Below are 14,995 nucleotides of genomic sequence, written 5' to 3'. Positions count from 1 at the left end.
GATTTCTGATAATAAGTTACCGCCCATATTCACCCCATGAATAGAGGACTGTTTGACAAGTACATGACAGAAATACGTGAATAATCAGATATCCTTTCATAATTAAGCATGGGCCCTCCACCAGTAGTTACAGGAATATCTCCAAAAGAAGGGCCACCTGGGACCCGAGTTACAGTGAGGGGCGAATTTTTGGGAGCTAAAACACAGGACCTCATAGGTTACACTCAACTGTCACTGTCAGATATTGTTGTTCCGAAAATCAGATAACCGGAAAATGTTGACCTTGTAGCTCAACCATAATGAGTTTTCTGCAGCTCATTATTTATTATTTAATTCCAGGTTTAACTATTTGCGGATGTGATTGCCTTTTATCAGCAGAATGGAAATCTCCAAACAAAATCATTGCCCGATCTGGACCATGTAAAGGACGGGGGGACATAATAGTTACTACAAAAAATGGGGGACAAGGTACATCGACTGTCCAGTTCCGTGGTTATCATGAAACTATTGGACCAATGAAAGAATCAGCTGTTTGGGTTGAAGAAGCACCGATGCAAAGTTTAGTTTGGGGAAGACGAGCATTGTCACCAACTAATTATCAGCAGGAAGATCCATTGGGGCTCAGCGTAGAAGGAAATGAGTTAGTTTTGATGCTTTATCAGCATTAATTTCCAAGCGATAACTTTCACAATAAGTTCAATTTCTATTCCAGGAAAAAATTTCCTGAAGATGATTTAATAGAATTATTTGGTGAAGGCAGCGGTGAGTTAGCCAGTGAAAAATTTCATCCTGGTTGGTTTTTACTGCAACATCATCATGCTACAACCTTAGATGATCTCAAAGCAGGATTGGCATATCTCAGACGCAAAGTCCACTCTCAAAAAGAAGGCCAATTGTCGTTCTTGAAGGTGAGATGTAAAAAAGAAACTTTATTACGTGATTATATTTGTTCAGTGGTCATCATGGCATATGCTTAAAAAACTGATATACGTTTATTGTCATGTGTAGGCAAACGTCGGTTCAGTAATGGAACAATTGGATACAATAATGCTTTTGAAAGAGCAGTTTGAATCTGACGTACAAAAGCATGGCCAAGATCCAACAGCCAAGCTTGAAGCGGCAATAAAAGAATCAATGGCTGAAGCTGATAAATTATTCCATGATGTTTTGGCTCGGAGAGATAAGGCAGATGCAACAAGAAACGCATTATCTTTGATGCAGCGTTACCGATTTTTGTTTTGCATGCCGGTCAATATTGAAAAAAATATAAACAGAGGAAACTATGATTTGGTGATTAATGATTATGCCAGAGTAAAAAATTTATTCGGTAACACAGAGCTGGAGGTTTTCAAAAAAGTTTTAAATGAAATCGAACTTAGGATTGAAAGATTACGCATCGTACTTAGAAAAAAACTTGAGGAAGTACCTGTGACTTTGGATGAACAGAAGAAGATTATAAGAAATTTGGTAAACCTGGAATCTGTAGGAGATCCAGCATGGGATGCCATAGGTATGGTCTGTTAACGAGATCTGCAGTTTATTTGACTTCAGTTAGAAAAAAAGATTTTGTTTTGTTCACAATATACTGATACATTTTATATGATTCAGCTTCCCATGCGCATCACTTAGAGAAGAGTGTAACTGCATGTATCCACGAGTATTTAGAATTTGAAAACGCGGGTGGCGATGATTCAAACAAAACACCAAAATCAAATGGCTTAACACCAACACCATTATCTATAAAACAATTGCGGCTGCAACAAAATGAAGATAACAGCGTCCCGGCACAAGTTCTTTGTGTTGAAGCTATCTGCGACGTTGTTACGGAACAATTACCAGATCTATGGCGTCTAGGCCAAAGCTACTTTACTGGGCAGTTACACGTCACCGTTGATACAGAAAAGCAAGGTCCCTTCAAGGTAAGCATTCAAATATTATTCCATCTCAATTTATGTACTATAAAAAAATTTCGGCCAGAATCTAGTTCTTTCAAGTATGCAACATGCGGTGGATGCGATGAAAACTGCTTGTGGAATAAATTTGGATGCGTCGTGGCTTCTCCATAATTTGAGATGCATCAGACAGACATACACCTCTTTAATACATTTGGATCTTCCGAGTGAAGCATTGGATATATTTGGCAAATATCTATTCGATTTACGGTAGGTTTCAAATGAATGAATCGGAGAATTCTGTGAAATTTATCACGCACCTGTTAGATATATTATTAAAACTCTACGTTTTATATAGACTGCAATGTTTGGTGGCATTGTTCAAACAAACAGCAGAGAAAATAAGTGCCTTACATCGTAAAGAAACTTGGCAAATTGAATATCTGAACGAACATGGAGGAGTGACACGATTGGTAATATGCTCTGATGTATTTTTGATTCAGTTCGAACATCATTCATACCTCATTTACCTTGAATAGCCCGCTCTGTTCGAGGAAATGGTGATGGAAGTGGCAAAACTTGCTCGAGAAACGGTATTAGCTTGCGGTCCCAGAGAAGTTCCTTTGCTGGCACATGCTAGTCATCAAACGTTATTTCATAACGCAGTGAAAACGTTGTTCACTGCTTTTGCAAAATGCTTGCAGCAACTAGCTTTCAGTGGAAGTGAAGAAGCTATGGAAGATGACGAATCTTCCGTATCTCAGTTAATAGGATCTCCAGCCAGCTATAGAACTAGAGATAAACAACAAGGACCAGTGAGCATTTTCGAATACTTTTATCACAACCAAACTCTTCTCCCAGTAGATATAATCTGTTGACCCATAATCTTGCAGACGTGGGAGCAATGCTTGCTGATATCATTGAGTAATATTCGTTACACGCTAAACACAATAATACCACGAGTTAATGAAACTTTTAAACTACATGGTTATCCAGCATTATCTTTGACAATGAGTTCGAATAGTGACTGGACGCAATTAGAAACTTTGGACAGTGCGGTATTGGATGCATACTTAGAACGTCGATGTGACCCTCTCGTTGGGACTATAGAACCAAGCATGTATCTTGGCGGGCTTGAATGGTATTTAGAAGTAGAACCCACACATGTCAGGCCTTACGTACAAGAGGCATTGACCAATCTAATCGCTGTTCATGCAGAGGTATGAAAATGAAATTGAAAAAAAAAATAAGTATCGAATTCTTGATATAAATAGTTAATAATATTTTCTGTTATAATAGGTCCGAAGAGTATCGCCAGGCTTATTGAAAAGGGTTTTGTCACATATTGTGGAAACAGTTGCCGAAGAATTGGCGCGTCTCATGTCATGCGTGACACGTTTTAGTACTCCCGGTGCTGTACAAGCCAGAGCAGACATCACGTTATTAAGTACCGCCGTCCGCGCCTACACCACTCCAAGAGCTAGGTAATTATTATTCTATTTTCTTTAAAGAAAGAGAAATTTGAATAATTATACGTAGTTATAAGCACATGTGTAATATTCTATTGTGTCTTTAAACAGGAGCTTCTTCGAGGAAGCATTAGATGCGATCTCCCAACCTAATGGAAAAGAGGTTTCACAAAAAGTTGATGCACTTCTGGCTAAAGTAGCCTCCTCTATGCATCTGCAACTTTCATGTCTTGCTGATCAATCGACAGAGGGTATTACGTTACAGGAATTAGATTCAGACCGTGCGACAACGGTTTAACTTCAATCTCAAGCGGTCTCAAGGTTCAGTAACTTGATCCCATCTTGTTTCAAGTCTTGGATAATGAAATACTATTATATTCATAAGTTATTGAATTGCTTTTCAAATTGTTCAATGGATATTTATTGAGTATGATACCACCACGATCAAATGCTGAAAGCATATTTATTCGAGGGCCATTGTGTGAGCGATGAGCTTCTCTGTATATAGATATTTATATGTATATACATGTAGAATCCATATTCATGGGACAAAAGATTCCTTACGTGGTTTCTTCGACAACTTGTAGTACTCCTGTTGTTCCAACTAGTAATACTGAATCGCCTGTGAGTTAGAATCAGAGAAGTGACATGTTGTAAATACGTATCATGAAAGTGATGACCGTTATAGGTGCATTGGAAAATCAAAAATAAAAATGATCCTAGAAATTTGGCAAAAATTTCGTTTTTAACCATATTGACTATCAAGAGTCCATCCAGGACTTTGTACGTGCAAAATTAAAAAATATTATCAGTACCTGTGCAAAACATTTGCGTAGCTCTTTCTGCACCAACAATACAAGGCAGGCCGTATTCTCTAGCTACAACTGCTCCATGACTGATAAGTCCTCCAAGTTCGGTAACTACTCCACCCAGCATTGGGAAATAAGGACTCCAGCCGATATCGGTGGCAATAGTTATTAGAATGTCACCAGGTTTTAACTGAACCGCATCCTTTACATCTGTAATCACACATGCACGGCCATATACTGATCCTCCGCACACCGGTGTCCCTGATACTTGAGCCCCTCCCTCTCTAATTTGAGCATGAGACTCCGCCTGAATAAAGGGATTATAAATCACATGAATGTTTAGGAGGCTTAGATAATATTAAGATTTTTCAACAAAATTCGTAATGAGATCACAGCTTATTTGTGATAAAAGATTCTCTGTTTAGAGGCTTACTCACTTCAAGTGGTTTCACAACACCTGTAATCACTTCTGGGAATCGTAGTTTATCACAGTAAGGGTAAAGTCTACGTCTTCTCATCGCCCTAATAATATTTTCAAAAGTATGTATAGATAGCTATCCATAAATTATGATGACCATGACTTAGGGATATATACTGACTTTTGAACCAATGAAGGGTCTTGCTTTGATAATAATAAACCAATTTCTGGATGAGTTAGAAAGAATATCAAATTTTTATCAGGTAATTGGCCATCTTCAACCATTAGCTGAGCGAGTTTTCTGTATGCTAGTCGTAATTTATTCACGATCGAGATTGAAATGGACTTGGTTAATTCTCTACGCATAACTGCGCTTCTATTGAGAGGAACCAGCAGTTTCAAAATCCGGCGGGTCAAACTTCTTTTTGGAGTCTTCAAGCGATCTACTGTTTCAGCTGCGGTCAGTTCCTCAGAAATTGGAAATTCCCCTGATGATTCAGCAGATACCTATTCGACCAAATAATTTAAATCGGAATTCAGCAAGATGCCAATTTGGGTTTCATGTACGATTAGTAGCTCTATGTAACATAGAAGAAAATTGCGAATTACGTACGTACATGGACTCAAACTAATGATCATAAGTCAACATAGTCGCTTAACATAACAACAGTATGCCAGTGCATATTTCTAGCTTACCTGTAAAGTTGCTAGAAGTTGTTCTGGTTTCATTTCCCATGTTTCAGTCATCAAATCAAATTCCCTTATAGTTCTGTCTCCGTGCAGTTTTAAGAAATCATCGAACATGATTGCAGCTGGTGTACAGTTAAGATTCAGCCAATTTTTAGCATCCTTTGGCTCTATCTGGATAAACTCTCCTATTTTTCCACTATTTTTTATTGTTTGCCCGAGCTTACGCAAGGCAGAAGGGACTTGAGCACTAACAACATCACTACAGGAGCTCAGAAGAAGAGCCACATCTGAGTAATGATCTGTGGTGAATTCTTGACTGCCTTCTGTCAATACCGTCATTGCAAATACTTGACAGAATACACTTACGCGGGATGTGTGGGAATGAGCCATTGAAACCTGTATTAGGAAGAGAAACCTGTGTAATCTTTCATGAAAATATCTAGCCTATCGTTCCACTAAACGTTATGTATGACCAAAGAAACATAAATATGCAAGTACCTCGAAAAATTTTGACAAGTTATCATCAATAACACTATAGAGATGTTCAGCCCTCACAAAACTTTCAGAATCAAGCTTCATCGTTTTGTGAACCTTCTTAGCTTTTTCCACAATCATATCATTGTTCCAAGTATCTTGAAACATGTTCTTAAATAGTTTTAATTTAGATGCAATTCCTATTGAATTGTTACGCCTTTTTGCAGAGGCATGAATCTCAGGTGTTAATACCACATGACCAGAAACTGCAATCTCTACTACTTTGTTACCAAGAGATATTTTGGATTCAACGTACTTCAGCATTACCTATGTCAGGGCAATTATTTATTGTATAAGTAATCAAACATAAGAGCTGTTATGAAATATGTGGATTTTGTACAAGAAAGTTAAAGAATATACTCACATTAAGATAATGGAGACAACATCTCATTGCGACAGTACTTATACAATGCTCATAGTAAGGATTAGCTGGTGCATTCAACGAATTAACTTCGATTGCGTTGTTTAATAAACGAATAATGGTACTTAATGTCAATGGAGAAACAGCACCAGGGAAAACCTCTCCAATATTCGAAAAAATTACTGTATCTATTTCACTTGGCACAGGTGAATCTAATTCGTGGATTATCTCAAAATCTGTGCATGCGTCTAAGGCAGTAATTGGGCGAGCTTGTAACAAAAATATTTCACCACGGACAACAGCCCATTCTATGTCACGAGGAGAGCCAAACAACATCTCCAGGTGTACACCCAATTTTCCTAATTTTAAAATCATTTCTTCGGAAATACAAGGTTCTTGGTTTTCAGATTCAGTTAGCACCTCAGTTGTTGTACCTTCGTATGGTGTCATTGAAATTTTAAGGGTTTTTTTCCCTAGTTTGATCTCTTTGATATTCATCTTATTGCTCCAACTTCGTTCGACAATTACCATATCTGGTTCAATCATTGCAGAAACAACACTCTGTAGAAATGATAGCATATCTTCCATATATTAACGTGAAATATCATCATTTACTATATTACCCACCTCTCCAAGTCCATAGTTGGCTGTTATAAGAACTTCTCTTGGATCACCAGTAGTAGGATGTCTGGTGAACATGACACCAGCTGCTTCTGCATCTACCATTTGCTGTACACAGACCCCCATTTCAGCTACCACAGGTTGCCCATGCTGTCTCCTATTTATTCATTTTGATTATTTTACGGTTTGAGATCACTTTTCATAATAGTTATCCTATGCAGAGCAAAACCGTTCAAGTTACGAGTTGAATATGATAATTTATTGATAGCCAACCAACATAGTATTGACCCGTATTGAATTCAATTCCTGGGTTGCTATATTTAATTTGTTTTTATCGTTAATCAGTCGTTCTAGGCAAGGCCAAATTGCTACTAAATCATATGCACAAATTTCTATAAACTAAAGTAACAAATTCAGGGTACCTGTATTGCACGCTTTGATATGCATATAAGCTACCCCAGCATTTTGCAACAGCTTTGATTATGTTTTCAGGGCCTCGAAGTCCAAGAAAAGTTGCATTTTGGCCTGCAGCAGAAGTGTCCTTGCTATCTTCCCCAACAGCACTAGATCTTACTGCAAATCTTCCATGTTTGTCACCTGTCATCGATTCAGCTTGCAAGTAAGTATCAAGATCCAACATAGATTGGTTTATTGCAGCCTGTATACAATGAAGTATCGGAATTTTTGCAAAAAGTGCTACAGCTCTGAAAATGTTAGAAATTTTCATTGAAGAAGCATTGTCGCAAAATTGATTGTGGTTCAATTCGGATCAGCTTACTTTTCACAGGCTTGTTTGAGATCCCCATCTAATTTGCCTGTACTGACTCTTTCTACATAGTTGACAGCATCTGATAGTTCGTTATTGCGCTCTATCTGTAGGTTCAATGCAGCTACAGTGATGCAGAACCCACAAGGCACCACAAACTGAGAAGCAATAATAAATATTCACATTATATGAAATCATTAGTTACAACAGTGTTCTATCAATTTACCTCCTTGTCAGGAACAGACATGAGTAATGCTATCGAAGATCCTTTACCACCAACGACTGCCTCACTACGGCAGACTCGATTCTCAAATGGAACTGTGTACAAGTCTAGTTCACCTTTCATGTCCAATGGTAATAAGTGTGATATTCGGGGCACTGAGTACACAGGACAAGGGCCATCATAATTATACCATAAGTAGGCTATTCCGAAACCTATGACGAGATGAATATACCTCATTATTCATTCAGCTGATGATTCATACTCTACTTGACAATCGATCCAGTACCTTCATCATAATTCAGTTTAGTTTCTGTGTTAAAAACTCTCGCTTCCCAATCCCACGGATGTCCCCCAAACAGAGTAGCTCCAGTATCCATTATGCGGGAAATTACGAGGCTGTATTTTTTACCGCCAGCTGAATAACAATATATTCACGATTAGTTTCACGAGTAAAAACAAATACTAAGTGTTACAAAATATGAACATTCTGCCAGTTACACAAAAACTGCACACCTTGAAAGTTGACGTTGTACCTAGTTGGAATATTTTCTCTTTGTTCCGCGTAAAAAGCTAAATCAAAATCCATCCAGTCAATAGGGTATAGCAATTCATTAGCTTGTCTGATGTGGCCAAATTGCATACTGAAATGCAAATATAAATATAGGAATTAAATCCACTTAGTTCTTGAATAATGTTAAGATTCATAATGTAAAGTCATTGTTGTATTTTATATGTATAGTTAGTTGCTGCAGGATATTTGTAAGATATTTGTCATTCATTAATGTCTATGCTTACTGCGTTAAGCCTTCCTTAGAACTGCTTGCACCCAAACAGTACATTGCTCCATCGTGTGTCACGCCGACAATGTTGACCATTCTATGTAAATGTGAGGCATTGCGTCTGCCCCAGCGTCTTTGTCGTAAGCCTCGCAAATACAAGTCATTACTTGATGAATCTTCAAAGATTATTTGACCAGTTAGGGTTCCCCAGTGATCAAATCCACCAGTTTTATCGGATTTACTGTAAATTTCAATGAATTGATTTAAATGACATCAATATGTGGATTATTCTTACATCATGTCTATCCATTGAGGGTCCCTCCAAGGCTCTCTAGCTAGAGCATCAGCTTGTAAACTGGAACTCCAATCTTTCGGCCATAATAATGGTTTTGCCGCGGCAATGTATCTAGAAATATTTTATTGACTGTATAAACAAGGTCTCACTTCATACAAATGCTTGAGACTTCGTGTCATTCTTATGACAGATAAAATAATCAGATTAGTTCAAGTTTCATATAACTTACATAAAATTGAATCGTACATGTTCTATGTGTGTCGCATCTGCACGATAATTACGTCGGATCCCATTTCTTAATAAACCATTGAAAGTAATTCTCCACCGTCTCCATGATTCCAAAGGTGTAATTTTTAATCCACCTGCCGACCATCCACGGCTACTGTTGTTGAAAATAACACTGTCAGGATGATCTGGAATCACGTTGTTTGATATTTTCGAGCAGAGTGAAGGAGAATGAAAATAGTTTCTCTTTTAAAACTTACTTGGAAGTTGATATATACGGCCGTCAGCTAAATGTAGGTGAAGTATCAATTCAGCAATCCGATGTCTTGTGAACGCTAAACTTATAAAAACGAAGTTACCCTTTTGATCAGCTGCATAAAAGAAGGTACTATCAGAACTCTGGAATAGACGCATATTCTCATTGAGACCTTTTCTATCGATGCGTTGACTATGAAACATAAGTGTGTTTTAAATGATACGAAGTAAAATTTGTTACAGCATCCTCACATCTTCATCTTTTAATATTCTAAGATCTTCCAGTTCTTTTGGCAATTTTTTAACAAGTGTCCCATCTTCAGCTGTATTTTTTGATGAGCTCTGCAATCTTTCAATTTGTTTTTGTTTTGCATTCTCTATACAATATGCAGCCCACCATCGTTTTAGGCAAAAATTCCATTCTGAAGGAATAATGAAATTACATTAGCTTACACAACATCGTCAGATATATTATCATGGATGTATTTTATAGATACTGCTAATACAGCCATTTTTTTTTCTCTACCTGGAACCGTGTAATGTCGTGCAATTGGATTTACAATTTGTTTCTTTTCTAAGGGTCTGGTCCACCACAAATAGGTCCACAATGGGCAGACAATTATTAGCACTATAGAAATTGATGTTGTCAACCACTCCATTTTCTGTAACCTTTAGCACTACATGAGATACAAAATACATATATCAGTAAGGTATGACTGTTGGATGAACTACATTCCGAGATAAGCTTTGAGTTGAATACTACGTTTAGTACTGATAATTCCAACGCTTTTGCAACCTGAATGCCAAAGTGTACCTATAGATAAATCTTACATACACAATCAGTAGTTGCGTCTTATCACCATAAACTTATTGCGATTTGTCCGTTTGTAATCACATAATTTACCTAGCTTTAGCAAAACATGAAACAACTATTTAGATTTACTTCTACCAAATTAAAAAATGATATCACATCAAGAAATTTTATTGCATAACACGAAATCGAATTGATATATTTACTTCATGATCATAAATTGCTTAAGATTTTAATTGAGATCCACTCCAGCTCCAGAAGATTCATTTTGTTGAGTTTGAAACGCAATAAATATCTTGAGTGGTTGTCGATCAAACGTACATTCAATGAAATTTTACTGTGACATAATCAAAATAAACGATGTGGACACAGACCTTGCTTTTTTTGTAACTTGTTCTGAAAATATACCATGTAATATCTGATGAGAAGGAATAACGCGTATGTTCTAAACCCTCATGAATCAAATCATAATTACAACTTGAAATGCAAATGTTGAAATTCTCAGAGTATTTCATTCACAATTCTGAGTTTGTGCGTTACTTATACCATATAATAAAATAGAGTTTACCATGATCCCGAACCACTGTGTGAAGTGGCTAGTATGTTGTACTAGTAGTCTTCCGAAAATGTTCAAAGTTATCTTGAGATATGAAGTATACCATGAGCAAAAGATACCCAGCAACAAGTACTCTGGTCAAATATTGGTCACAGTTAATTACGAAACAGGGGCATTATTCAATTCGTAGACATATTGTGCATTAGTAGATAATAATCAAAATTATCAAATCTATACACGATAAGGTATTAAAGTATATTGAAGCTCTTCACAAAAGAATGGGATGTAAATTTTGTTTGAAATAACTGTATAATAAAATTCTATTTAGTTTCAGGTTTGATGTTTATTTTTTGAGCTGAACTAATTCTTTTATTGCACGAAATTGGTTGTTTTTTGTAGTCAGAATCAATTTTCTCTAAGTCACATATTGGAAATAATATCATAGTCGAAGTTCAAGAGAGGTTAATCCAATGTAATTATCTCACATTGATTGAATCCCATGATAACTAGCACCAAATATAAATGTATGGCAGCATATGATATAGCAAATTAAGCATTTCTCAATCTCGAGTAACTGACCTTCAGTTCCATTTGCCTCCACTACACTACTTTGGAATGTGTGTGAAATGTAAATATACGCCGTAGTTGATTACAGCATCAAATATTCGTGATGCCATAACTTGTACAGAGAATAAATAATTATGTGACAGATTGCGAGTAAGTTAGTTGAATAAAATAATAAATTATAAATAATTCTGTGATTGAAGAAATTTAATATCAGATTAGTTCTTTTTCTTGTCATATTTATCATGCTCAGTAGGTGTTTCATCCATTGAAACAGCGTCATCTCTGCGAGATTTATCCACTGGATAGAGCCTAAAAATATGCATAGATTATGCAATACTAAAAAAAAATAAAGTAACAAAACGCAAAGCTAATGAAGAATGAGCATGGATTAAACTTACCAACGTTGGTAGAGGTAGACAAGAAATACAGCATCATCACGAAAACAGGCAACTCTGTGCGCAGTTGGCATCGAAATGATGAATGCAAATATGTCATCGATGAATGTGTTGAACGCTTTGTACATAAAAGCTCTCCATGGTAAATGAGCTACTGACTTGAGCTTATAATTTACAAATAGTTGTGGTAGCATAAATAGAAAACTGAACGCATAAACTCCATTCACCATAGAATTTATGCTCCAGGAGTACCAGCTGGAATCGAAAATTAATTGTATTATGTTGGGCCATAATAAGAAAATTTAGATATCTCAAACACAGAGTAATTTTCAACATACTACGTATCAACTCATCTCATACAACTCAATTTCACCTTTTGTGCGGTTGATATAGCAGAGAATAAATTGCTCCTCCAGCGACCAACGGGTATAACAAGTAAGATAAATATCTCATGCTTTCAGCGTCAAATTCACGAGTTCTTTCTTCGGCAGAGCTAGACTCGATCTTTTCAAATTTGATCCGGGGTAGCCAGCCGTGATCAGTTACAAGTTCTGCTCGTAAGATTTTTTTCGATTTCCAAAACTGGACAATTCATTGTTGTTAAATCGACTTTTGAACATTATTGAATGCAGTATAGATTTTTTTTTCAATATGTAGATGAATGATTGATGGACGAAATTAATTTACCTCAATAATTGTTCCAATGCCAGAGGGAATCAAAAGCAGCATTGATGACTGCTCATTAAGAAGATACAAGAATATCACTGCTTGGCTAAAAGCTCGCCAAACTACAGTGCGTACACTCAGTCCTGCAAGGTTGTTCTTGCCACGCCAGAAATTCACATCGTTTTTCAAAGCAAGAAAGTCAAATAGAAGCTGTAATACACGAAAAAAGTAAGATAGGTAAACAGTTTACTGGTGAAATAGATGAACTTACATGTATTGCGGCAATGAAAATTGTTCCTCCTAGTAGGTATACATTGGTATCGGCGAAAATACCTTTTACTTCATCTACGTCTTTATCTGAGAAGCCCAGACTCTTCAGTCCTTGCATGGCTGCTTCTACATGCAATATCAATCTCAATTTCCCAAGTGATATTGGGGTATAAAAGACTGTAACATTCATAGTCTCATTATCCGGTAATATTTTCATCAAGTCTCTATGCCGAGTTTGGAGAAAGTCATAATTTACGATTGGTAGAAACATTCCATCTCTTGTTATACTGTGGATATATAGGAATGATATTTTAATTTATTTTTTTTAACTATTGGGAAAGTTCCATTCTATGTTTGATAAGCTCAATGTATACCTTATGTCTCTGGCGAGTTCCAGAGGTAAGCTATGAGCAGGTAACTTTATATTATCTGTTATCATTGTGAAAGTAATTTGACTTTTCAAGTGTGACACAGGTTTCATTAAAAGTTCTTTTTTGTTAGCAGATTCCTCAGTTTTCAGCAAATTAAAAGCTGCAATTTCCGGAATGGTATACTGAGTCATTTTTATTCTAGTATAAACCGTAGTTGGATCCTAGAATAAAGAAGTTTTTGACTCATTATTTAAATGTGTTCTGATTACTTGATTCATTTCGCTCGTGAATGTATAAAAATCTATCATTTTTCGACGTAGAGTTGAAAAAATGACATTATAGTTTTGAGGATTAATCTTCAACTTGCCTTGATAATTTCGTTGTATGAATTACTATGCTTTTCACTGTGTGGTGTGATTAACAAATGTAGATATAACGTTCCATTTTTGCGAGTCTTATGGGGAATTGGCAACATTATCTGGCTGTAATATGGAAAATGCGTATACATTTTCAATAAAGTAAATAAACGGTCTAGATAAACTAATAACTATTTTGTATATGAATTAGTAGTCCTTCATTATGAAAAACTAAGATTACAATACGTGACAAGTAATGATAAACAGCGCCCAGTGTTAAAAAATCATGAAAAATTCATGTCTTAGATAAACTCATCACTGTAACGTCACAGTGTTTTAACATATTTGAAATATTTGACTGTTGAGCACAGTGTCTTGGGAAGTTATAAACATAGAACCTTGTAATCATAAACTATCCCATAAAAATTTCATGAGACACAGTGTGAGAAAATATAATTTTAATAACATCCAAGCAGGAATAATGTATTCTTTACTTACAAATTATGAGCATCCCAGTAGTTGAATATTCTATTTGAATACACGTGAGAGACTTCCTTTTGAAATGGTCGACTCATGGTCGAGGTATACATGTGCAGCCCTAATTGTGGCTTGGTGTTCAAAAAAGAAGTCAAACATACTCTACCTTCGATACATGGAGGTGGTACGAATAATAGCGAAAGGGTGTATATAGAATATGATATATAGGCTATAAAGACACCAGACAGAACAAGACTCAGAGATGGCCATTTCATCTTTACTTTGTCGAAATTATGCTGTGAAGTAAAAAGAAAAGTTAGAGGTTTTTTACTTCGTAGACATTCTTTTAAATGACAAAAATTCTAGCGTGTACCCTGAATTTTGATTGAACGACATTAAATGACGGTTCTTTAAAAAAAATTGACATAAAACTATAGAGCATGAATATCTTCCATCAAACAGATTGATTCCTGAACCATAAAAATATTCAATTGGAACTGAGAAATAAAATTGAATAATTTTGCATAATGGCTAGTGAGAAACCAGGTTTTTGAAAAAATAATCAGTTACATTTTTAAATTAACGTGTCTTTGAACTTTTACAAATAATATACTTGGTAGGTTTGGGGTTAATGACAGCTGGCACCTAAGATCGGTGCTTTACGACGAACAGTTATAAAATAAGCAGATAATTATATGAGAGTCGAATGGTGCCGGTATTTTATTCATCATGTTAAACGTTGAAGAGATGTAAGAGTGCCGTGCATCTGCTCTGATATAATATCAACAGAAACACGTCAAGTATACACAAACTCAAATTGTTTACTTAACCTCAAAACTTTTTCAAAAAACATACTTGACTTGATATCATAAAATAAGACAGATACTTACATCGGTGTATTACGACGATATTATTTCAAACTTAAATAGTGATTTGCACTTATTATGGAATTAATTTCAATCTTACTCCATTATTACTAATCACAACAGTGGCAGCACAAAGTCCTTGTTAACTGTGCCATATTACTCTACAGTGCTCTACAGTATACTAGTTTATACCAAGTTTATACCTTCCCACTCGAGAAAAAAAAAAAAAATAGAAAAGATGACTGAAAAATTGAACTAAACATTTTTTGCAGGTAACAGCAATTGTATCTTATGTAAAGTTTAACGGTTTACATGAAAATTCT

At 35.9% G+C, this 14,995-nt stretch overlaps 3 protein-coding genes and 1 long non-coding RNA gene across 10 annotated transcripts; 2 read left to right on the top strand and 2 right to left on the bottom strand.

Annotated features, from left to right (window-relative positions):
• Window positions 1-2: 2 nt before the first annotated feature.
• On the top strand, window positions 3-4,087 carry LOC105684440 (exocyst complex component 2). Its single transcript, XM_012397769.3, has 11 exons — window positions 3-217; window positions 340-640; window positions 713-908; window positions 1,009-1,510; window positions 1,609-1,919; window positions 1,978-2,162; window positions 2,251-2,365; window positions 2,432-2,707; window positions 2,786-3,112; window positions 3,192-3,376; window positions 3,473-4,087. Exons 1-11 carry the CDS (start codon window positions 109-111, stop codon window positions 3,657-3,659), a joined length of 2,694 nt encoding a protein of 897 aa, XP_012253192.2. The 5' UTR covers window positions 3-108; the 3' UTR covers window positions 3,660-4,087.
• On the bottom strand, window positions 3,759-10,888 carry LOC105684439 (prodigiosin synthesizing transferase PigC-like). The gene is made up of 20 exons (XM_012397765.3): window positions 10,717-10,888; window positions 9,864-10,014; window positions 9,590-9,759; window positions 9,343-9,481; window positions 9,087-9,270; window positions 8,858-8,968; window positions 8,579-8,803; window positions 8,297-8,424; window positions 8,070-8,198; window positions 7,787-7,995; window positions 7,573-7,718; window positions 7,217-7,498; window positions 6,801-6,951; window positions 6,177-6,734; window positions 5,777-6,079; window positions 5,285-5,674; window positions 4,770-5,095; window positions 4,608-4,692; window positions 4,177-4,477; window positions 3,759-3,983 (listed from the first exon to the last, which is right to left on the bottom strand). Exons 2-20 carry the CDS (start codon window positions 9,994-9,996, stop codon window positions 3,922-3,924), a joined length of 4,032 nt encoding a protein of 1,343 aa, XP_012253188.2. The 5' UTR covers window positions 9,997-10,014; window positions 10,717-10,888; the 3' UTR covers window positions 3,759-3,921.
• Window positions 10,889-11,022: 134 nt separating this feature from the next.
• LOC105684441 (cleft lip and palate transmembrane protein 1-like protein) lies at window positions 11,023-14,877 on the bottom strand. Of its 6 annotated transcripts, none has more exons than XM_012397771.3 (9): window positions 14,697-14,877; window positions 13,828-14,102; window positions 13,341-13,455; window positions 12,977-13,194; window positions 12,604-12,889; window positions 12,354-12,542; window positions 12,040-12,248; window positions 11,670-11,921; window positions 11,023-11,580 (listed from the first exon to the last, which is right to left on the bottom strand). In XM_012397771.3, the coding sequence occupies exons 2-9, from the start codon at window positions 14,079-14,081 to the stop codon at window positions 11,487-11,489; spliced, it is 1,617 nt and encodes a 538-aa protein (XP_012253194.2). In that variant the 5' UTR covers window positions 14,082-14,102; window positions 14,697-14,877; the 3' UTR covers window positions 11,023-11,486. The 6 variants fall into 6 exon arrangements, with proteins under 6 accessions (XP_012253194.2, XP_012253196.2, XP_012253195.2 ...); XM_012397773.3 differs by lacking the exon at window positions 14,697-14,877 and adding an exon at window positions 14,377-14,611; XM_012397772.3 differs by lacking the exon at window positions 14,697-14,877 and adding an exon at window positions 14,420-14,611.
• LOC125500680 lies at window positions 12,083-13,513 on the top strand. 2 transcript variants are annotated; one of them, XR_007278127.1, is made up of 3 exons: window positions 12,083-12,223; window positions 12,324-12,560; window positions 12,637-13,513. It is a non-coding gene; the product is annotated as an uncharacterized LOC125500680 (long non-coding RNA). The 2 variants fall into 2 exon arrangements; XR_007278128.1 differs by having other exon boundaries at window positions 12,090-12,223; window positions 12,304-12,560.
• Window positions 14,878-14,995: the final 118 nt, after the last annotated feature.

The sequence above is a fragment of the Athalia rosae genome, chromosome 4 (genome assembly GCF_917208135.1).
Source record: "Athalia rosae chromosome 4, iyAthRosa1.1, whole genome shotgun sequence".
Taxonomy (NCBI): Eukaryota; Metazoa; Arthropoda; class Insecta; order Hymenoptera; family Athaliidae; genus Athalia; species Athalia rosae.
This window is presented reverse-complemented; position numbering and strand designations above follow the sequence as displayed.